Source organism: Gossypium hirsutum, chromosome D13, assembly GCF_007990345.1.
Source record: "Gossypium hirsutum isolate 1008001.06 chromosome D13, Gossypium_hirsutum_v2.1, whole genome shotgun sequence".
Taxonomy (NCBI): Eukaryota; Viridiplantae; Streptophyta; class Magnoliopsida; order Malvales; family Malvaceae; genus Gossypium; species Gossypium hirsutum.
This window is the reverse complement of record NC_053449.1, coordinates 1655701-1679696: the sequence shown is the minus strand read 5'-3', so window position 1 is coordinate 1679696 and position 23996 is coordinate 1655701. Positions and strand designations below refer to the sequence as shown.

Genomic DNA, 23996 nt, shown 5'->3' with positions numbered 1-23996 from the left:
GTAGGTTGAGCTCTAGGACCAGAGAACTCAATAGTGCATATATGGGAAAATTATCCAAAATGGTAATTTACAACTCTTTGAGGCATATATGCAATGGTTCATTCAGGTAGGCCACAAGCATTTTTATACGGTAGAGGAGTATCCAGTAGTAACGGAATAATACGTACCATCTAGCCGTCAAAAGCACATCAACAAGGTTATGCCTGAGCATCCAAACCTCTCCAGTAGAATCCAGAGTCATCAGTGCAACAATTCAACCTATTTGCTTCTTCAATGTACTATCCTTGCGAGCCCTTGTACCATTTTGGCGAGGGATCCAATCATTCCAACACCCCTACGTCGCCATTTATGACTTCAATGATGGAAATGACAATCACAAATCCAGAGTTTACATAAATTTTCGATCAAATAAGCTGGAACACACCTTAGTCCCTCTGCCCAATGCATCATTATTCTTTGATGAGATAGTTGAGTGCACAATTTGATTTCTCCTTACTAGCTCGTGAAACAAATGACATGGGGAATGATGATGTACTAATCTAGGGTCCACTGTGGTGAAATCCGATACAGAGTCGCCATCCACTGGGTTATAGAACTCACTCATGGCTTTCACATCATTAATCTTAAAGCTTCTTTTTGTTAAGGTTTATGCCTAGATACTATATGTAAATTTTAATATTTTCATATGTAATTATTTTTTTTTAATTTTTAGTCAGGAGTGAAACTAGAACTTTTTATCAAATAGCTTTAAATAAAATTAATTTTTTTTAGGGGCCAAAGCATGAATTTGTATTAAAAAACCTTAAACAGAATTCTAAAAGTTTTAGAATAACTAAAAGAACAATTAACCTAACTAAACCAAGTAGAGCCAAGGCTATTGCCTACCCCTCTAGATTCACCCATGTTTCTAGTTGTGTTTACTAAATGACTTAAAAAAATATCAGATAAGATATTCGAAATTCAAATAAGAATGTTACTTTAAAGGTTTAGGGTATCGATGTAACAATAATAGGTAAAAATACAAATAAAAACTTAACGTACCAATGTTTGTGCTTGACTACAATATAAACATCACAATGTGTACATCAAGCATAAAAAATTTTAGCATATTGTTCACAATTATAGATCACAATTATAGATGAATCTCACATACTATAGTATATTAATAACACTACAACCAAATTATGTTTTATGGTGAAATCGAAGGGTTTGATAGTGGTTGGACATCTTCCACCTGGATGAAGGTGAATGGTAGAAATGGATTAACTTTGATGAAGTAACACTTGAAGGAAATTGCAAACAAAATAATAATCTATTATGACTTACCATATACTGTTTTTCTTTATGTTACCAAGACCATAATGTCGAGAGGATTCAGCACTGATGATTATACATTGTGCATATTATCTGTTGTGAAATTTATTTAGGCTTCAATACCAAAGAGATCTACCAAGCAAATAGATGTTCAATTTATAACACCAAATACAAATTCTTGATAAAGCAATAACTCATTTCCCTAAACGAGATGCAAAGATTCCAACAATAAATTCTAAACCATAAAAGTTGAAATGGATTCAAGGTTGGATATGATTGCTAAATATGGAAGGAGAAATTAGTCTGGGTTGTATTTATAGTCGCTTGAATAGAAGTTAACTACTATGGGTAACAATTACTAAAATAAAGAAGTCTACAACCATAGATGTCGAATTCTTCAAGAAATCAAATTTTGATATTCACAGGTCTCGAGTTCATCATGTTGTCTTTTCAATAATCTAAATAATATTCGATGGGTCATCAAGAATCTCTTACAACATTAGATATTTGTGGATGCCGAGTTCAGATAACTTTTTAGATGTGGTGATTCATTCAGCTAAAGTTGTAGACTTCTTTAATTTGGACATTTTTGAAGAAATATTGAAATGCAAATTCTATTTTTGGAAGCAAAGTTGGTACAAGTTTCATTTGTATAACAGTAAGTTCTACAAAACTTGTGTTTAACTTATTTTACAACAAAGGGTATTTCCCTTTTGTTATTCGGACTTCTCCTGCTTTTTAGTCCGAATAATGATTTTCTTCTTTCTGATCTAACCTTTAAATGCTTAGCTCATCTATTCCTTCCATTAATCGAAGCACGAGAGGCTTACAGCGCCTATCGACTGAACTACAGGTTCGATAGAGAAAAAATAAGAAAAGGGTTCTTATGCAATGGCGGATCAATCTCGATTCCCATTGCTCGAAAACCCTAATCTGAATTCTAAAAAGAACACTATCCCTTTTTAGGGTTTACTTTTCGCAAATGCAGCCTGGGTATGGATTGGCATAGAAACTTTCCTCTGATTTCACTACTTTTCCAGGCTTTCTTAAAACTGCTCCCCCTGTTCTGTTTGCATGTAGGATCTTAACCTTCATTGAAAACTCCTCCCACGATATTAATCCCTTATCCATTCGATCAATCAATTTCACAAAGTTTTTCCTGGGGTAAAGAAAGAAATTAAGAACATGGTCTCAGTAACCATTTGATAAAAGGACCATAATTTATTAATTTGAACTAATGGTTTAACATACTTGTCTGGTATGATAGTTTTTCGGAAACCTTCGTATTTCCGATGACCTTGGACGGCTTTGGCCATGTTTCCGTCGTAAGTGAAAACGAAAACATCGCTTTCAAGCGCTACGGTGTAATCCACAGCTGCGAGCTTATTTTGGCGATTATTGAAAGGCGATAATTCATCCTCCGTTGCTAAATTTGAATGAGTGTATATATTTGGGTACTTGTCTTGGAGTGCTTTAACACCATCTTGACCGTAAATATTTCCGGCGACGATGTAGATTTTGGTATCGGAAGGGAACCCGATCGCCTCGAGGAACACAGCCACTTCTCGCGGTGTCATCGGACATACCCCTTGTCGTCGCCTTTCTTCACCGTCGATGTGTTTTTCCTTCCAATGTCGGACACTGCGTCGTAGTTGTCGAAGCTCTTCGTCTTCGGCTTTGCTTAGGTTGTGACTGCAACCCGTAAAAGCAAGCATGTCCTTCTCGTATCTACACACAAAAGCAAATCATTCACATTCAAGAAACCATTGCAAACAATTAATCAACATGTTACCAAGGGCGAAACTAGAAATTTTGGAGGGTAAGAATTGAATTATTTTTTTTTCTAAAAAATAAAATATAATTTATTTTTTTAAAATTTTTAAAAGTTAAAATGTAATTTTGTCGTATATTTTATAATTTTCAAAAGGTGGGGTAAACCTCTATAAGTTTCACTATCGCTACCATGTGTTTAGGTATTAGTATTCAACATGTTCAATATTATCTCGAGCAAAATTTTATTCTAAGAATTATGAATTCTAACGAATTCATAGACTAATAGTGTTTTATAGTACATGAATAGATAAAATCATGATAAATTGAAGAGTTTGTATCAAGTCTAACTCAACCCGTGACTTATAGCATATAGTCCATTTTTGAAGAATGCTATCGAGATGAAGCACCCCCAAGTTAGGAAAGTTAGTAAACTAGCCAAGATTTTCGATAAAGTACTTAGGAAGCAAAATTCTATTCGAGAAAAATACCGAACTTGTTGAAAATCCGACCCTTTTAAGTACCTTAAATGAAGAGCAATAAAAGGCTTGTCATCGTCCCTAAGCCTAGTAATCAACTTGTCGGCAAGTTCTAGTATTTCGTCGGTGAATTTAAGGGCTTCATACATTGCACGGCAGCGGAGCCTTTGAATAGGGTTAGGAAGGCCATTGTTAGCCAACCGGCTATCGGTGTGGGTGAAGTTAATCACCTTATGTTTCTTCAGCAAAGAAGACATTTGATTACTGTAATAACTTGCCTGCATATTAAAAACAAAATTAACCAAAAAAATTATCTACTATCAATATATCAAATATTAACCCGCATTAATACCTTGGAATAAGAAACCGGAGCTCGTTGGTGAGGCTTAATTGATGCATAAGCTGGTGGGAGATGATCCACAACACTTATATCCTCTTCCAAATATTCAACGAAATGTTTCCAATCAAATATGTCTTTAAAATCACTGTGCAAATCACTTGAATTAAAAAGATATCTATGTTATACATAAAAATTGTAAATAAATAAATAAAATTTGAACCTTGGATCAGTCCAAAAGGAATTGTGATCTAAAGATGGGAGAACCAAAGTGGCATTCATCACTTTTGCAATGGCAACCATATCACTTATCTGCAAAGTTAGATTTTATATCATTTGTAATGGTTCGTAATTGTCATTTCAAATAATATTATTTTGAAGTGCGAACTTACCCCAGTTTTCATTTGATTCAATCCTCCATTGGAATGAACAAGAATATAACCATTTGTAGGGTCTCCTGAAACTGAAGTGAAATGATTGCACTAAAAAACAGCCCAATAATATAAATATATGAATGATTAGAACGAAACTTTTTTAAAAAAAAATCAAAACATTAATTAATTTAACTTACTTATATCTTTACTTGATCTTTGAACACATTTATAGTACAAATCTGTATTTGGCTTGGTCCAAATATCAGGTAGCTTATTATGCAACAAATAAATAAATATAGTTTAAGTAAACTTACTTAAAGAGTTATTAATCAATTTTGAAATGAATTTATTAAATTCGAATTAAGATTTTCTGACCGTGAGTTTGGGAAGTAACGGAATTTTCTTGAATTCGGAAATAATAATATCGTCACCTTCGGTGATCAATTTGTTTGTCCTAATCGAAATCTCAACCGACCTCGCGGTAATGAATTCACTCTGGTCGAGCTTCAAGTCATGGAGAGTGTTCAACAAAGCAAACTTGGCGAGCAACATCATGAAAAGAAGTGTCATCAAACCCCAAAACATCAAAATACACATGTACCTCCCCGGCCTAAAAATGTCCGGCCAGAACCGCCCTTTCCGGCGGAACAATATCGCATTCCTCATCGGCAAGACATTGCCGTCGACCGACTCGATAACTCTTCTCCTCGCCATTAACCTTACAATCCTTGGAGATACGTCGGCTGTACTTGAGGGATCTTCTGTTGCTGCTATACTCGTCACCGAAATGATTAACATTTTTATACGATCATAGAGGAAAACAAACGTATAACGAATTAAAAAAATTGAAACTTATCTATTTTTTGTTTTTGATTTGTGAGAGATGAAAGGTCCAATGCTTTGATTTTTGTGTAAACTTGATTTGGCATTGTTAAGAAATTTTGGTTTTTTTTTTTTTAAGAACAGCGAAATAAAAGGCGAAGCCAACTCTTTGGTTCTTATGTTAGCTGTTTTTGGATATTGATTTTATGTTATTATAAAAATTTAACAGAAGATTTTTTATTTTTTGTCACGTTATTACCAAAAATATAATTGTATTGAAGCTTTAATTATCAAGTAAAAAACTTTTTTCCTTCTAAATGAATTAGGATTATGGATAACTTCTTTAATTAGCAATGATTTTCTCAATATATTTCCACAAAATTAACTATTTGTTATTCGGTTAACTTCTTTATTTTATTCAATTTAAATTTAGAGATGCTAATAAATAGGAACGAGTTTGAGCCGGGAACATGCAAGGGTGACTTTTACTAACTGTACTTCTTTCACCGCTCTCATTATATCATGTGTCGATCTTCATGACTTCTATTATTTATAAGATTGACAAGATTCGAGAGGGCTCGTATGTCAACCTAAAAAATTGGGAGGGTTGGTATTGCTAATATGTCCAACAAAAACAAAGCCTTATTGGCTAAATGGTGGTGGCGTGCTTTGGAGGAAAGTCATCTCGGCCAAGTATGGTTGTTGGGTACCAAAGACTTCCCGTAGGAATAATGTCTCTGGTAATGCCGAAGTGGGCAAATTCATTGTCACAATCACTCATTTAGATGGATTGTGGGTAATGGTAACGACGTGTTGCTTTGGCTTGATACGTGGTGTGCCGATAAACCTTTGGAAGAGTTGATACCCTGAACTTATGCACTTGCTTCGGATAAATGGGCCGAAGTATCTGATTATGCTGTAAATAATTGTTTCACTAAGGTGGATTAGCAGTCCCTTGTCTCTATAATTGTTCATGCCGAGTTTGGGTTGGACCTGTGTATGATATTAACATGTTTTACGTCTGTTCAAGCTTGGCCTAGCCTGAATTATAAGCTTAAAATTTTGCCTAAATCCGTCGATATTTATAAGAGATTAACTAAAACCCATTTTAGGACCGCTCATATTATTTTTATTTTTTTAAAATATTGATATTATATTATTTTAATATTTAATAATTTTATACATTTATTATTTATTGTAATTTTTTATATAGTAATCTTAACATTATCTTAATGTTTACATTAGAGTAATATTATATATTTTGTACAGGTTTATTTTTTTAATGTGTTCAAAATTACATAATATATAAAAATAACATAATATAAAGTATTATAAACTTAAAAACGGGTCGGGCTGAGCTCGGGCCTTGAATGTTCAAGCCCGAGCCCGGCCCATATTTTAAACTGGCCTAATTTTTTTGCCCAAACCTATTTTCAAACCTAATATTTTCACCTGAACCCTCTCAAAATTCTAGCAGACCTTCAAATATAAACGAATAACCCGACCTATGAACATTACTTGTCTCTAGTCAACTAAGAAACATATGAATATAAGGTAACATTTTTATTAATTTCTCTTAAGTACAAATAATCAAGGCATTGGAAAATAATTCTATAGATTTAAGAGTATAATAGAAAATTTTATGTAATTAATAAGATTATGGCATATGTAAAAATAAATTAAAAATATATTTTTTAAAATTACCTAAATTAAAATCAAGTTCTTTAATAGGTAAAAATAAATATCATGGACTTATTTAACTACAAAATAAGTATAATGACTTGTTTAATATAATATACTAAATAAATAAATATTTTAAGTGGATATGTGTATGGGCTCGGCCGGGTTGACTCAATTTCATTATTCATAATAAATAAATATTTATTATTTTAGTAAAAAATAATTAATTAATAAATAGTAATTCAAAACGGGCTAAATTGGCCCACAATCTAATAGCCTGGCCCTGATTGTTGAACAATAACAAGGCCCAAGCACTTATACATGGATTTTACTATCTATAATCTGTAGCCACTATATATAAATTCCCCAAACCCTTAGCCAAATTAGGGTTAAGGTCTGTCTCTCTTGCAGTCGCCTTTATCAGAAGCAAAAACACTAAGCTTTAGCTTCTACATCGGAGAAAATGGTGAAGGGACGCCAAGGAGAGCGAGTCAGGTACCTTTTGATCTCTTCATTTTCATCTTTTAAAACCCTATTTTTTTTTTCTGAATCTGTCATTTTAATGTATGGAATATAGTTTTTTTTTAGATTTTACTCACTCTTGCCCTTTTCAAATTTTCTTTGAATTTTTTTTCTAATGTAGGCTCTATGTAAGAGGAACCATCTTGGGTTACAAGAGGTAAACATCACTTTGTCCTTTTTTATTATTTGTTGTTTTTAAGCTATTTTTGGAAATTGAATGGTTAATTGAATGTATGAGTTAAGCTAGCTGATTTACTGTATTAAGAAAAGGGAAAAAAAAAGAAGATAAAGTTTTCATTTTTATTGATTTAGATGTTAGGAAAATAAGTAGAGGAAATGAGAATTAAGTTTCATTTATTTGCAGATTTTGGGGGTTTTCATTGGCTATGGGGTTTAGTGGATCCCAATTTTCTTTATTGGATGAATAATTGTTTTTTTAAACGACAATAGAGGTTAATGAACCCAGAGCTTATCTCTTGGCCATGGCTTCCTTTATACCAAACCAAAAATAATAAGGGTTTATGCTTGTCTTGTAAGGTCTTTTAAACTTTGAATTGGGTGTAAGAATTGAACATTGATTTTGTCGGTGGTGGGTATTAGATCAAAGTCGAACCAGTACCCAAACACTTCGTTGATCCAGATTGAGGGAGTTAACACCAAGGAGGAAGTAGCTTGGTATGCTGGCAAGCGTATGGCTTATATCTACAAGGCCAAAGTGAAGAAGAATGGCTCACACTATCGCTGCATTTGGGGAAAAGTTACTAGACCTCATGGTAACAGTGGGGTTGTTCGTGCTAAGTTCAAGTCTAACCTTCCCCCGAAATCAATGGTACGTATGTATTAATGATGTTATTTAACAGGTTTTTAGACATATTTGCTTTTGATTTTACATGTGCATTTTTATTCCTTTGCAGGGAGATAGAGTCAGAGTCTTCATGTACCCCAGCAATATATGAGGTAATCTACACTTCCCCGTATGTGATATTTCCTTTCTGTTCCATGTTTATGGCTACTAATGCTTGTGTTTATTCTTTGCTTGCAGTAGTGTAGATCGACGACCCGAGTGGCACTCTACCTTCTCACTTTTGTTTTTATGAACTTAGTCAAGATTTTGTGTGCTTTGAATCAGTCATTTTGTTTCTTTAGGATGGTGAAATATAAGACTTATTTATCTTTACATATTTCTATCAAGGGTTTTCCACCTATTTTCTCCTTGAATTCGAGTTTCGAGTAATCAATCATTAATGGAACTGAATAGCAAGGTTGATCTTCTGCATGCACTGCTTAGTTCACAACTTTTATGGCATTATAATATATAGAGCATACAAGGAATTAAGTTTTCTAGTCCATGACTTGGATTTGATTTATGTTTTTGAGTTGCTAAACGAAAAGAATCAGTGCATCATCGGTCTCTTGGACTTGAACATTTTGTGCCCATTTCCTATTTTTAGAACAATCTCATTTCGTCACATATCAAAGCATCGATTCTAGTCGGTCCAATTGTTAGACCAACTCGTTTTTTATTTTTATTAATTTTAAGTAGGTTTAAAGTCATATGATCAAATCTTGATAAAAGTCATTAAATTAAATCTTTATATCTAATCTTTGGTTTCAAATTTTAGTAAAATTAATTTTATTTTTAAGTAAAATAAAATTTATAAATTTCAAGTAATATATTATTTCAATGAAATATTTCAATTAATTATTATTGTTGATATATTATAATTTTTAATATAATTGTTTAAAAAGAAATAAATATAATCTAAATCTTAAATTCAATTATAAGTACTATAAATGTCTATAATATTCCTTTCCACACTAACCGCAATCAATGGAATTTGGAGAAGGGACCAAATTGATTAATGATGGAAAAGAAATGTAAAATGATGGATGATTCATGAAGACTTGAAGAGTCAACAAAATATGCACAATCGTCCAAAATGAAGAACAAAGACATACACGTCAACTAGGAGACCCAATTCCATTATATATATATATATATTTGATTTTTGTTGGTTTTACGATTCGTAACTGTACTCCTAATAATACTGTTTTCAATGTTTAAATATGTGTTTCCTCTTGAAAATAAAATGTAACTTATCAATGCACCCAACATTTATTTAAATAACAGATTATATTTTAAAAACACATTATTTTATCATAAGAAAAAAATCGAAAAAAAAATATTATGTGCTATTAGGGGTGAAAATGAAATGCGACTTATCAATCACTCAACACTTAAATTTTATAAAATATATTATTCTAATTTTTTTTAACTTTAGTCCCAAATTATTATAAGAGTTCTTTTAGTTTAGCAATGTATCATGTTTTAAATGTTTTAAAAATAAATTAAATTTTTGGGGTTTTTCTTATTTTTTTAATTTTATGTAATTTTTAAAAGTATACTTTTATTTTTTTATTTTTTTAAATGCCTATTTAGATGTCCCATGTGGTACTCTAAATTAAATTTATTTAATTAAAAATATATTTTCATCCCAGCAGCTAGACATCCAAGTTGGTATTTAAAACTTATTTGAATTGTCATTAGGGAGGTAACGAAGTTTAACAGTAGAGTGACCACTTCGTAACAAAACGATAATGTAAGTGATTAAAACATAACATTTCAAACATAAGTGATAATATATTATCTGAGACAAATAAATTTGAATATTTTTATAGTTTACCCTTTAAATTATGTATGAATATTATATTTTAGGTTTAAGATGTTGCTTCGGATTGGTCATACAAAATGGGGTGTATCTTTGGCACGACCCCAATTTATAGCAATTTGGAATTTAGACGTTCACATGGGGCAAATTGCCATAATTTTAGAAATTTAGATATTAGTTTGAATTTTATTACACGTGTATGCGTGTAGAAATTATAGATTTAAAATATAGATATATGTGTAAAAGTTAGTTTTATATCATTTTTTATATAATATTTTGAATGTCTTGAACAATAAATTGACCGATTGAATTGGTTCATCCTAGAATCTCAAGTTGAGAGCTCAAAAGCAAAGGTCTTATTGTTGATATCTTCATCTCTTTTGATGATAAGGCAAGATCCTATTGAAACAATGTCGCGAGGAGAAGATCGGTGGCTAACAGACGTCGAATCCTTGAACCATAATAGTTTGCCTTGTTTCAAGATAAACCAACGACATCGTAAAATCTTGTTGTAATATGAGTTTGAGTCTATTTAAGCCCATAATATCCTCTAATTTAGATCGTTTAATTTCTAGGACTTGATTAGCATTTTAAATAAGTACGTTCAAACTTATATCTTGTAACAGTAACAATGCAAATCGAATTGAAAGTTAATCAATTGCATCACTTAATACTAGATTATAACACATGCAAAATACAAATAAATCAATTATGTATAAAATCTATTTTAAAAATTTTAAAAAATAAAGTTTTTATTGAAATTACCTGTTAAAAAATCTTATTATTTATACTTTTTTAATTATTTAAAACATAAAAAAATCACAAAAAAATACATTTTTGATAAAATTTAAACTGAATTTAAATAAATATATCAAATAATTTAAAGCAACCCTACTCCACTCCATTAAAAACCAAAATAAAAATTCTCCAAAAAAGAAATATAATAAAGGAAAACCAAAATAAAAAATAACATTAAAAAATAAAACACAAAATGCTTTTGTCAATCACCCTTCTTCTTCTCCTGAGAGAAATATGCAGAGAGGCAGCCACGTTGTTTTCATTGGTCTTCCTCAAAAACCGAACTTTTTTTCTTTTTCAAAGTCAAATTTCTCATTTCTCTTCTCTTTGGGGTTCCTTGATTTCCCTATTGAAAAGCTTTCATTCAGATCCATGGAAGCTAATTCCACCATTTCATCCCTAAACCGTCCTCCTTTTTCACCAAAATAACCCAATTCCCTTCCTTCCATTCAAAACCCAATTTTTTCCCCTAAAAATAAGCAACACCCAGATCTTGAAATCCCATTCCCAAAAAAACCAGTCATGAAAACCAATTCCAAACTATTCACCTTTGGGCTAGTAACATCTTGGTACTCCTCCAACATTGGTGTCTTGTTATTGAACAAATATTTACTCAGCAATTATGGTTTCAAATACCCAATCTTCTTAACCATGTGTCACATGACGGCTTGTTCTTTGCTTAGCTACATCGCGATTGCATGGATGAAGATGGTCCCCATGCAAACCATTCGATCTAAGGTTCAGTTCCTTAAGATCTCGGCTTTGAGTTTGGTCTTTTGCGTGTCGGTGGTGTTTGGGAATATTTCTCTTAGGTACCTGCCGGTCAGTTTCAATCAAGCCGTTGGGGCCACGACGCCGTTCTTCACAGCGGTTTTCGCTTACTTGATGACATTGAAGAGGGAGGCTTGGCTTACGTATATTACCCTTATTCCCGTTGTTACTGGGGTTATCATTGCCAGTGGGGTATGCATTTTTGGCTTTAATTTTTTTAATTAGTTAATGAATTTCTTATCTTTTTTTTTCTTTGTTAATTTGAAATGGGTTTAGCTTTGTTTTCTTGAAATTTGTGTTGCTTTGTCTGCTAAATTTTGTCTGTTTTTTTTTATTGGTTAATAATGGAGATGGTAATGTGGGAATTCGTTTGAATGAAAATTTTTGAAGGATTTGCTTTATTTTATTGAATTATGTTGGTTTTATATGATTTTTAAGTGATAATTTAGAGGGAATTCTCCTCTGATTATTTTGATGTGATTAGTTGTAGAGAAATGGATTCTTATCATGAGCTTCATGGTAGCCTAAAGAATCCATTATTAGTCGAAGGAAGGATTACGGTGCGTCGTAGTTAGAATTATGAATCGAAGTATTTGCTTTAAGCTCAATTCGGTTGCTGAAAAACATTGAATCGAAGTATTAGTTGAACGATTGCATTCATCGATTATCTTCTCTTTTTTGGTTTCAAATGGATGATTAACACATTGAATTGTTGATGTTTTGGTTGTGGCATTTAGAAGTGTTCTGTCCGGTGTTTTGCCCCTATGTTTGATTCAAAACCTTTGAATTTGTTCTTTGTATCTTTATATATTTAAAACTTTTTCTATGCTTTTTTCACATTACTTGTTTTTTTCGATGACAGGGTGAACCGAGTTTCCATCTATTCGGTTTTATCATGTGCATTTCAGCTACAGCTGCAAGAGCTCTCAAATCGGTTTTACAAGGAATTTTGCTTTCTTCTGAAGGGTGAGAATTCTTTACTTCTTTGCTTTTGTACCATGGTCGGACTTAGAAACGGTTACTAACAAATTCTCCTGACTTTATTTTAGAGAGAAACTGAATTCCATGAACCTCCTCCTTTACATGGCTCCAATAGCCGTTGTATTTCTACTTCCTGCAACGCTCTTTATGGAAGAAAACGTGGTTGGTATTACCCTCGCCCTTGCTCGAGATGACGTCAAGATCATTTGGTATCTCTTATTCAATTCAGCACTAGCATATTTTGTGAACCTGACCAACTTTTTGGTCACGAAACACACCAGCGCCCTCACTTTGCAGGTATGATATGCGTGATCCTTGTTTCCGGATTTTCCCTACGTCTTTTTCCCCCGGTTTTTAGGCTTTTAGGAATATGCTACACATTTATCTTGTTTCCTTTTGTGAGAAAACATGTGAAGAGAGTATGTGGTATGTGACATTAAAGTCATGAGTACTTCTACCTGTCTTTTGGTAGTATATGGAAACCTGCACGGTTGCGATAATTGTTGGTTCATTATAAACTTAGCAAAGGGAACGATCACATTAGTCTAAGCCTTTGGAGATACTGAGATATTTGCACTTGCAGGTTCTAGGAAACGCAAAAGGAGCCGTAGCTGTGGTGGTTTCAATTTTAATTTTTAGAAACCCGGTGTCTGTTACCGGTATGCTTGGTTATACACTCACAGTCTTTGGAGTTATACTTTACAGTGAAGCCAAGAAACGAAGCAAATGAGACGTCATCTTGTGGACACGATACGTGTGATCATTGTATCATCGGTCGTATATTTTGTTTCCTTTATTGCAAGGACAGTGACAACATCGAAATAGTCAAAGTTCGGGCCATTTTAGATTCAATTTTTTTTATCCCCCTGAAAGCCTGGGAAACTGGTTTTTTTCTTCTGTATCGGAATTGGCTGCAGTATTAGTAAAAAAAAAAAAAACTAGAAAGTTTCAATAAGTTAGCCATTTTTATGTTTTTTATTCTTTCGGACAAAGTTTGTAGGTTTGGTCTTATATTGATTTAATGGGGAAAAAAAGGTCACTAAGTTTAACATTTTGTTTAATGCCTTACCATAGTGTTTTTCTATGCTGGTAGTTATGTATGCATGCATGATGCGATCACTACAACACAGTAATGACTTATTGTTCAGCAAATTTCATGAATATAGATTCATTCAACATTGTGGAATGGTCGTTTTTACAACTTGGGGGATGCAGAATGATCCCAATCCCATACATCAATCAAACATCATAACATACATATACGCTGATGAACCAGCAAACCCGAAATATATGTCTGAACCCAGTTCTTTGTTTTGTCTTTGTTTCGGTTCTCACATAAACATAAATCAAACACACCGGCAATCACGAGGAAAGAAGGAAAAACTCGAAATGATATGGATATTAACACACGGATTTAAGCTTCTGGAACGGAGGCAGCTGCGCGCTTAATCGATGCAGACTTGATAAGGTGGTTGTAGCTTCCTTTCTCCTTAAAAAGTTGGGAGAAGTGATGTTTACAATACAAAATGCCTTCAAGTGCTGCATAATTTGATGGAGTTATAGGGCAGCCACCATGAGAGCATTTGAAACATGACTTGTGGTACGACTGTCCTTCCACTGTTACCTGTCAAATTTTCGAACAAAAGAAAACATCGCATTTTACTACAAGCTCGAGGGCATTTACACTGTTACAAAGATATATATGTATGCATGTGCCTTGAAGCATTGCAAAACGATGTATGTGTCTCCACAACTGTTTCTGGAAATGTGCCGGACATGGATATGTCAGGAAAAATAAAGCATCGGAGCAACGAACTTCAACAAGGAATGTACTCCTTTGTCAAGCTCAAAATTCTTTCGAGTTCCAAGAATGTTAGAATATTTAGAGAAGCAAAGGATCACTTCTAACTTGAAGACGATGCTCATTTTGCTCATTTTACACGAGCAATTGTTATTTCAAATGGAACTTGGACAACTCTAAATCTAATTATAACTCTCCTTCGTGAAGAGTTTCCCTTTACGACCCTAAACCTAGCAGCAATGAGATAAAGCATACGGTAGAAGGAAAACTGAGCCGAGCCACTCTTGCATCTTTGAACTATTATAGGATTTACACTACACCTTATTTTATCAAAAAGAAAGAGCAAACCAAGAAGTAAAGATCGTAAAGGGTCAGATGAATGTGGCAGGGCCACACGGACCAATTAGGAGTAAGAGTTGGGTTTAGAAGAGGGCATATAGATAACCAGAAAATTGGAGTCCGGCAATTGCAGAAAATATATAGATTTCTCATATAATGATTTAATGGATCTCAAAAGCTACCTTCTCGAGTGGATAAGCAGTTTTGCCACAAGTAGCACATTTTTCTTGTGTCCCGGAAAACATGCTGGCGGCTTTGCTAGGTGATCTTGTCTGAAATTAACACGAGCTATTAGGAGTTAGCAAAAACATTATGACAACTATAACGAAATTTTCCCAATTAATCAAAACATCAAACACATCCGGTGTTTGCAAGGGAGATTTTACCAGCTCGGGAGTTAACTTCTCAGCTGACCTTGCAGCTGCCGAAAACAAAACCGAAGGCAAATTAAAAACCAACGAAACACGAAAACTATCAAGAAACCAAATAAAGGATTCCATCCACCGAGAGGAAAAAAAAATACATACGTGACTGGAAATTCTTGTTGAAATTCCCCGACTCCTTGAACAGTTGCTCGAAATGAGGCTTGCAATAAACGACACCTTCCATCGAGGAGTAATTACCCAACTGGAAATTCAGAACAGAAATGCTGCTAAGTAAAATCAAAAAAGTTGGTAAACAGAATCTATCACGCGCTACATTTGATTACACATTGCAACCGAGATCAACTAAATTAACCGATGAACAAAGAAAAAAAGGTTGAAACTTCAACACAAATGCAATAAATGGCAATAGATAATTTCATATCCCACTTTCTTACAACCTAATCAATGTACAAAACAAGACAAATGAGCAGAAAATGATTGAAAGAAATTACAAGACATTACCTTTAGTGTCCCTTTGCAATGACTGCATTTGAAGCAAGACTTATGGTAAGGGATCCCATCAGCCGACAAAAGTTCGACCGGATAAACGGTCTTCTCACAAGCCTTGCATTTCTGCTGAGTACCGGTAAACGACATTGCTAGAATACGGTTTAGATCTGACCGTACAGTCCTTTATCTATGTCAATGTGAACTGCTCAAAGATGATCAATCAAACAACCAAAAACACACAATTTAGAACTCAAATTATGTTGAGTTCAACCAAATTAGATCTGAAATTAGGGACATCGAAACAATACTGTTCTTTATCTAGTTTAATGGATCGGCTTGAATTCAATTTCCTTTCTTATATTTTGCAAATATAACTGTCCAAAGAGGTTCAAACAAACAACTAAAAGCACACAATTCAGAATCAAATCAAGTCAAATTCAAAGAAACTAGCTCTAAAAGTTGGAGCTTTGAAACAGTTTATTCAAACATTAGTTATGATCTAAAGAAAAACATAAATGCAATCAACAGTAATTAAAGCTAGCAAAATATAATCTCAGAAACTTTATGAACTTGCATCCTCAAAAAACCCAGAATCCGGGATTTCAATAAAAATCATAAATAAAGCAAAAATCCCAGTTAGATGATCTAATCTGAAAAACATACAACCAAAAAAAAAACCCAAAACACAATAAGATAATAACAACTGAAAACAAAACCGGGTCAAAATTTTGAAGTTAAATGGGAAATTAAAAATGTACCTAAGAAGAAGAGCACCCTGGATCTATGAAATAAGAAGGTAAAAAAGAAAAAGAAATTGAGAGCTAGAAGACTGAAAGGGTTTTCTGGGTATTTATCAAACAAAATAGAGAGAGAGAGAGAGAGAGAGAGAGAGAGAGAGAGAGAGAGGAGATTGGTGTTGAAGAAGGGTACTTTTTGCAGCGAGCAGATGCTGCTGAAGTGGATGACGATGGATTATAAATGAGAAAATATTCGTGTTTTAATTTAAATAAATAAGAAAAAATAGGTATAATGATAAATTAGCTCTTAAAATTTACATTTTTTTTATCAATTTTGTCTTTATTTTTTTAATTAAATTTGATCATTAGTCTTTCAAAAAAATCATATTTGATTATTAATCTTTTAAAAGTGTCGAATTACTTTTTTATTCATGAAAAACTTACTAAAATATAAAAAAAATTAATCTTTTTGTTAAGAAAAAATAATTTAACCCTTTTTAAAATGTTAATAATTAAATTTAACTAAAAATAAATAAAAATTTAAATTATAAAAAATATAAACATTAAGGACTAAATTTAGAATTATACCAAAAATATTATTTAAAAAGAAAAGTGAGGTGGCGGCTTTATCTTGTCTTTATTTCAACCAACTCCAACAGGGCTGGCTTTTGCTGTTTGAAAATTGAAACCAATTTGACAACGTTGACCCTTGTTTCTTTTCAGACACTTTGTCTTTTTGGTAATTTTGGTCGATTTTAAATATTATAATTTAATTATATAAAAACAAACAATTGTGTGATTTAAAATTCTAAATTAAGTTTGGATTATTATTTTAAGTGATATTTTCCACTTCTTATTTTATTATATCAAAAAATTTAGAATTTTATTATATGTAAATACTTTTTAGATAATTCAAAATATTTTTAAATTAAGAAACTCGTATATTGATTTAATAATCAGGATGTCTATTACCTTCAGTGTAAATTGAGTTCAAGTCGCACTAATTGTATTATTATTAAAATTTTATTTTTCTCGTGTGATACATCAAAAAAATATTTTTAAATAAAATGAAATAAACAAAAGAAAACCCAATTAAATAAAATAAGGAAATGGCGATCCACGGTGATTGATTGAATGTTGTTGGTGCAAAAGTAAAAACAAATGCCCTTTTTCTCATGCCGAAAAGTGGGGTTGGGACAATTTCACATGCCGTTTCCCACGCTGTTGCGTTCTCTTATCATTTCCTTTCCTTTCTTCATTTCACGATACCCTTTTTCTCTTTTTTTCACAGCAGTCACTCTTAGGGTCGAATAGCTCGCCTGACTCGATAAGTTCGATCTAATTTAGTTTGAATAAAGATTTTTGTATTTCAAAATGACTCGAATTCAATTTAAATAATACAATAAGTTTTTTGGATGAGATTGACTAATCCAAAAATGAACTTGTACTTGAAGTTTTTTTATAACTAGACTTCAACCCGACCCATAAACATCTTTACCGCTCATCATCATTTAATTTAAAACAAAAAAAACCCGGCTGTTTTTTTGTCCCTCCATATCTATATGTTTTTTCTTTAATAAAAATGGTAACAAATGGTTGAATAAAATCTTTTAGAATTTTTATTATTACACTTAACATTTGTTAGTATTTTTAAATTGTTGATTATATATTTATATTTATAATTATATTTCAATTAAAATGTTATTATCAAAATTATAAAACAAAAGAAACGAACGAAATTTAATTAATTAAGGATTGGGTTCAGTCCGATGAATTATCAGTTCAATCAATCACATTTACGTTTCTATGTTCTAGAAATCATCCGCTTCAATGCCTAAGACAAAGCATCCTCCCAATTGGACTTGATAGACGGTATATTAGTCTTTCAATCGGTTTGCTTATTTTCAATTAGACTAAGGATATATTTAGGTTCGTCTATTAATATAAGTTGTCTTTTCGTATTACGATCCGACCACGTAATGCCGCTTAGTATTAGTTTAAACATCAGACAACCAGTGAACAACATTTGCTTCTATTTTGTTTTGCATGCAAAAATCACAGGAGGACAATTATACAAAGTATATTAATGTAATCAATGAATTTGTTTTATTAATCACTTGATAGCAGTGAGATTAAATACTGTAGTGTGAGACAATAAATAAGTTAAACGCGCCGCACTGTAGCCTACCGCCCATCCAAACACCGTTGTTAATGAAATTAATTAGGAACTAGGCCCAGAATCCGATTCATATTAGATTCAACCCAATGGGCCTCATCCAAAATCAAAATACATCAATCAATCATGCCCTTACATCACAGATCGTTTTCCAAAGAACGGTACAGATGAATGTTAAATGTGCACCATTCCGCAGAGAATCACACACAACCATAACTGAACTTTCCCGCCCAAAATAACAGCCTCTAACCGCCGTTACTTAACTAACTGAACTGACGCTCCCTTCATCATTATTTCACGAACAGTGAAAAATGGCTTCCTTTCTCTTCCTTTCTGTCCTCTTCTCCTTCCTCCGCTTCACCTCTTCCATCCCTTCCATCGGAATCGCCTATTCCTCCACCGTCTCTCCTCCACCGCCGCCTTTGCCGGCCAAGGTTTCATCCCTCATCTCCACCCTCAAGATCACCAGTGTCCGCCTGCCCGACCCCGACCCTTCTCTCATTAAAGCCTTTGCACCCACCAACACTTCCCTTTTCCTCTCCATCTCAAACTCTCACCTCCCGGCTCTCGCCTCCAACGGCTCCGTCGCACTCAGCTGGCTCCGCCGTCACGTCCTCCCTTTTTACCCTCGTTCCAAAATCTCCCTCATCTCCGTAGGCAACACCGTGCTCGATTCCACCACCATACAAGATTTCTCCCCTTTCCTTCTTCCGGCAACGAGAAACCTCCACCATGCACTTCAAGAGCTAGGCATCAATAAAATCCAAATCTCCGCCACATTCTCTTTCTTCTCCACAATCACCACCGCTTTCCCACCTTCCTCCGCCGTGTTCCAACAACCAGCCGGTGACCTCATCATAAAACCCTTGCTCCAATTCTTGGAACAAACGAATTCCTCTTTCCTCATCAACATTTATCCCTACAACCTTTTTCGCCTCAACAGCGAAATCCCAATCGGGTTTGCTTTATTCCAAGACAACCTTTTCAACTTCCGAGACGATCCCGTCACTGGGATAAGGTACTTTAACCTGTTTGCAATGATGGCAGATGCCGTGTTGACAGCTATGGCAGCGATGGGGTACCAGAATATCCCGGTGGTCGTGGCGGAAACGGGGTGGCCGAGCGGGGGAAGCCAAGCGGAGGAGGTTGAAGCAAATGGGGTTTATGCAGAGATGTATTTGAAGGGTTTGGTCAGGCATTTGAAGTCAGGAGCTGCAACACCATTTGAAGTCAGGAGCTGCAACACCATTGAAGAAAGATGGATCATGGTGGAGGGAACAATGAAAGAGGGAGGAAATGGGGTATTTTAACAGAGAATATGACAATGAAATATAATGTGGAGTTCTCAAGTGGGGCTAAGAATTCTGGGATTTGCTTGGTGGCCATTTGGCTTACAAATTGGCTGCTTATCACTTCAATGAATCTGATTTTAGGGTTCATTGGGGTTCAAGGATGATTTGCATATTGACAATGGCATCCCCTGGATGATTTTATGATGGCCTCATTTAGCTTATAGGGTTGAAGTCTATGGTTTTCTCTGGGGTGCCTTTGATGCATGGTTTTGAGGCTAATTAAATCTTGTAGCAATTCAGTGGATATGAGTGATATGATCTGTTAGGGATTTAGATCATCAACTTGATGATGACATATACTTCAACCTAAACTAAAGTTCAGACTAATGAGATTTTCCAGTGAGAGAGTAGATTTGCATGTTAATATACTTCCCGAGGCTATGTTTTTGGCGTTATAGTCCACTAAGATACGTAATTTGATTCGTTAGGCATGTTTATGTGCCTGATTGAAAGTATCATGCAGGAATCAACTAAACTCTTAATAAATTCATTTTCGTTTATTTAAAATATGTAAATATTAATAATTATATTATAAATAAATATATTCAACACAAAAAAATAATTTTATGAAAATATAATATTAGAACAAAAAAACGAGTTTCTTGTTTATGAACATAAATAATTGAACAAACTTTATTCGTATTCGAGTCAAAATCTTGTTCATGGTAAACCAAACTGCTCTGTTCATTTACATGTACATGCAAATATTTATAATTTGATTGGCCAAATTTTGGGTGGGGATTGACTATTGAGGAATGTTTGATGGGTTTTTTTTTTTGGTTAATGAACAAATGATCCATGTTGTAAGCTGGGCGAAATGGATTCAGAATCTAGGTCCCATAATCATCAATTAACATGTTTTATATCGGAAAGCCACACCAGGGCTTCACAGTTTTAACAAGTAGCCTATCAAAGTAAACCTTACTTCTTACATCACTTCTTTTTCTTAGGTACTGCTGCATAATCATCAATTAGTGCTCCAACATCTTTCCAGAATAGGCCCTCCACCAATACTCCATCCTTCGTGAACCTGCAATATTTCAACAGCTGTGAAAAGGGTTGCATTTGTAATGCAGACTCGAATGTTGGATACGGGTATGTTCAATTATTTTCGTATATTTTTTTAATGTATTTGGAAGATCCTTGTAGAGTCGTATGACTTGTATACCCATGTCTGTACATATGTTGGACACTGAAACTTCAAAAAGAATGAGAAGCTGGAATAACATAGCTAAAAACTGGATAGTAAAGAGCAAAAGAAAGGAGAAGGAAATGGGAGACATACCACTGGGTAACACTTTTGGTAAACTCTACTGGTCTGCCTGCAGATATTGATTTGGGATCTGCACTCGCTATGCTAAGCGTATAAAGATCAGAGAATCTTGGCAACTTTGAAGAGACCACCAATCCGGTGCTGGTGACGGATCCCTGCAAATACGAGATAAGCACTTTGATGTAGAAAATAACGCATGCAGAGCTTTTTAAACAAGCACACTCCATGGGCATCCTAGGGACCTCAAGAACTAGATCCATTGGCACATTTACTTTTCAATCTTAGTAAATTGGAAAGTTCCTTTCAGCCCAAGGCACACAGAAAGCATATGCACATACTTTGTAAGAATGGGTGTTTGTTTATTTTTAGCTAGTACAAGAAATATGATTACCTCGAGCAGTACTCAAGAATCTATATACCTATTGGATGCCATTATTCCACACAATAACTCTAAAAGCATTGGCAGTACATTAGAAAAAAGGTTGTAAACTGAGCTAATTATAGACACAAAGCAATCCTTCAATTTCATTTATGATGCAAATAGTTTACAACTTTCTATTAGAAATTTGAACCAGAGTTAGATCACATTGTATTCGCATTAAAAAGTTGTAAACTCAAGAATATAATGTCATGCCATTAAAATATATTAGTATTAGATGGTAATCTCAAGAGTTGTTAACCATGCAAATATCGAGGAAACCCAACATCGCAGCTTAAGCACATCAAGACCAAAGTCCTACCTAATCATATACATGAGATAACATCAGCTTAAAGATAAGAAAATCATTCCATAGCACAATATATAAAATGAAGACATGTTCAATTAGAAAGCCAAGGAACTTACAGGAGGAGGGTAAGTAAACATAATTGCGTTCTTTTCCTTTCTGTAGCTGAACAGCTGGAGTATTACATTGAAAACTATATACTTGCCAGAGTCAAGGATCAAACAAACATGATTACACTCATTGGCTGCCAAGAAAAGCAAGAAAATAAATACGGAAATCAACACAAAATCTTTAACACCATCTTGTCTTAGCCGTAAATACTCTCTGGCCAAATAGTTTCACTTGTGAAGCATAACAAAAAGGGAAAAGAGGGGGGGGGGGTTCACAAAGAAGCCAAATGTTGAACCTATGTCAGGCTAATGGAAGGTTTTTTCTTTTTTTTAATGCTCTTAATAACTAAGTATAATACTAAAAATGGGGATTTTTTTTTTTGGAACAAATTAAAAAATATGAATTTCAATAGAAAATTTAACATAAGATCAGACCAAAAAAAATGTATTAGGTAACCTTAGACTCAGTCTAGTTCAGTTGCTTTTGCTTCTCTGTTTCAAATCTAGAAATAAGAAATAAAAAGTTCATTCGGTTATCCAAGCTAATCTAGTTTTACACAATTAAATTACTTTTTTAATAAGAATATACCTAATTTTACTTTCATACGGATCAATTTATGCATAGATATGAACTGCATTTTAAATACTACTATTATCCTTCTATTATATAACAACATAAACAACCAAATGAAACCTATAATAGATTCTCATCACAAATTTTTAATTAAAAATTATTCCAAAAATAAAGAAATTCAATTCAAATTCATCCTAAACATTCTTGAACAACTATTTATCTAGCAATTACGATAAACCAAAACAAACAAATTCTGAAAAAAAGGATATAATACAATGCAACCAATGAGGAAATCACGGTTTCCAGGGAACTTCTTTTTGTAAAACTGAGCAAATAGAGCGATTACAATGATAATCGTTCCAATGAATAATCTGACATTGCTCATCCTCACGTCTTCCGCATACCCACGACTCGTAACGATCTATTCAAATACAAAAAAAAAATTACTCGAAAAATTCGAGCAGTAAATCGTGAAGATGAATGGATCTAGGGTTATTTCAATTGATATTTTTTAAATTTTTTTCAAAATTTTTATTATACCTCAGGGACGGATTCGTCGAGGATGTGTTTGAGGGAATTGTGATCTAATAGATTTGCCTTCTTTGAATTTTTGGTTGCAATCTCAGCCTTCATTTCTTGCATTTTGTCTGTGGAGATTTTAGGGGAAATGTACGGAAACGGCGCTACTGGTAATTAGAGAGTGAGGAGAGGAGTTGGCAGTGTTGCTCGAAGTCAAGATTATAAGTTGTCGTTTACCAAAGCCTAAAACGTCTTCGTTTTATTGGTAATAAAAGATACGTGAACATATGATTATTAATGTAAAAATATCTTTTTATTCACTACCATTTCGATATTAAGTAAATTGATTTCACTTAAAAATTTATATTAATTTAATCGTTTTCAAGTTTAAAAGTGAACAACTAAAAATAATTAATTATGACGTTAATATTTTTCGTCAATTCAATATAATTTTAATTGATATAATAATAAATTTAGCCTTTAATGTTTATATATTTTACGTAAATGTTGACCGGATGTTTAAATGTTACATGCTAAATCTTTTAAATTAGGATCAAATTGACAGAATGTGTAATGTTACGGCCTAACTTTGTTAAATCAAAGATTAAATAGACAAAACGTGTATATTTTAAAGGTTAAATTTGTTATTATACTAATAAAAATAAAAACAATTGATAAAAATATTAATATTGTGATTAATTATCTTTAGTTACCAACTTTCAATATTAATAAGAATTACCAATGCGGATAAATTTTTTTGAAAAATGTTTTTCAATCGAAACCCAAATTTTAAGGTTTAAGTGCCCTTATTTTTGTGTTTGGGAGTTCAAATTATTAATATATCTTTATTTGTATTAATAGTTTAAAATGTATTTAAAATTTTATATATTGACTATTTAAAATATATTTAAAATTTTAGGCTAATTTATATTTTATCAATCATTATATTAAATTATTTAAATATATGTAAGTATTATTATAGTAAATTAATTTAATAT

General features: G+C 33.1%; 6 protein-coding genes across 6 annotated transcripts; 3 read left to right on the top strand and 3 right to left on the bottom strand.

Annotated features, from left to right (window-relative positions):
- Positions 1 to 1931: 1931 nt before the first annotated feature.
- On the bottom strand, positions 1932 to 5184 carry LOC107919476 (O-fucosyltransferase 19). Its single transcript, XM_016848928.2, has 8 exons — positions 4650 to 5184; positions 4472 to 4544; positions 4293 to 4363; positions 4124 to 4212; positions 3916 to 4048; positions 3609 to 3841; positions 2566 to 3042; positions 1932 to 2473 (listed from the first exon to the last, which is right to left on the bottom strand). Exons 1-8 carry the CDS (start codon positions 5070 to 5072, stop codon positions 2284 to 2286), a joined length of 1689 nt encoding a protein of 562 aa, XP_016704417.1. The 5' UTR covers positions 5073 to 5184; the 3' UTR covers positions 1932 to 2283.
- A 1933-nt stretch (positions 5185 to 7117) lies between these two features.
- LOC107919797 (60S ribosomal protein L35a-1) lies at positions 7118 to 8516 on the top strand. The gene is made up of 5 exons (XM_016849162.2): positions 7118 to 7271; positions 7420 to 7455; positions 7899 to 8127; positions 8213 to 8255; positions 8341 to 8516. The coding sequence occupies exons 1-4, from the start codon at positions 7240 to 7242 to the stop codon at positions 8252 to 8254; spliced, it is 339 nt and encodes a 112-aa protein (XP_016704651.1). The 5' UTR covers positions 7118 to 7239; the 3' UTR covers position 8255; positions 8341 to 8516.
- Positions 8517 to 10912: 2396 nt separating this feature from the next.
- Positions 10913 to 13568, top strand: LOC107919795 (probable sugar phosphate/phosphate translocator At3g11320). Its single transcript, XM_016849160.2, has 4 exons — positions 10913 to 11728; positions 12399 to 12502; positions 12586 to 12814; positions 13101 to 13568. The coding sequence occupies exons 1-4, from the start codon at positions 11288 to 11290 to the stop codon at positions 13245 to 13247; spliced, it is 921 nt and encodes a 306-aa protein (XP_016704649.1). The 5' UTR covers positions 10913 to 11287; the 3' UTR covers positions 13248 to 13568.
- A 101-nt stretch (positions 13569 to 13669) lies between these two features.
- LOC107919796 (LIM domain-containing protein WLIM2b) lies at positions 13670 to 16524 on the bottom strand. The gene is made up of 6 exons (XM_016849161.2): positions 16291 to 16524; positions 15545 to 15734; positions 15185 to 15284; positions 15044 to 15078; positions 14840 to 14929; positions 13670 to 14141 (listed from the first exon to the last, which is right to left on the bottom strand). Exons 2-6 carry the CDS (start codon positions 15677 to 15679, stop codon positions 13932 to 13934), a joined length of 570 nt encoding a protein of 189 aa, XP_016704650.1. The 5' UTR covers positions 15680 to 15734; positions 16291 to 16524; the 3' UTR covers positions 13670 to 13931.
- Positions 16525 to 18463: 1939 nt separating this feature from the next.
- Positions 18464 to 20581, top strand: LOC107919696 (glucan endo-1,3-beta-glucosidase 12). Its single transcript, XM_016849091.2, has one exon. It carries the CDS (start codon positions 18757 to 18759, stop codon positions 19753 to 19755), a length of 999 nt encoding a protein of 332 aa, XP_016704580.2. The 5' UTR covers positions 18464 to 18756; the 3' UTR covers positions 19756 to 20581.
- A 15-nt stretch (positions 20582 to 20596) lies between these two features.
- Positions 20597 to 23237, bottom strand: LOC107918515 (probable signal peptidase complex subunit 2). The gene is made up of 5 exons (XM_016848086.2): positions 23020 to 23237; positions 22749 to 22900; positions 21915 to 21996; positions 21083 to 21225; positions 20597 to 20827 (listed from the first exon to the last, which is right to left on the bottom strand). Exons 1-5 carry the CDS (start codon positions 23119 to 23121, stop codon positions 20731 to 20733), a joined length of 576 nt encoding a protein of 191 aa, XP_016703575.1. The 5' UTR covers positions 23122 to 23237; the 3' UTR covers positions 20597 to 20730.
- Between the last annotated feature and the right edge of the window lie 759 nt (positions 23238 to 23996).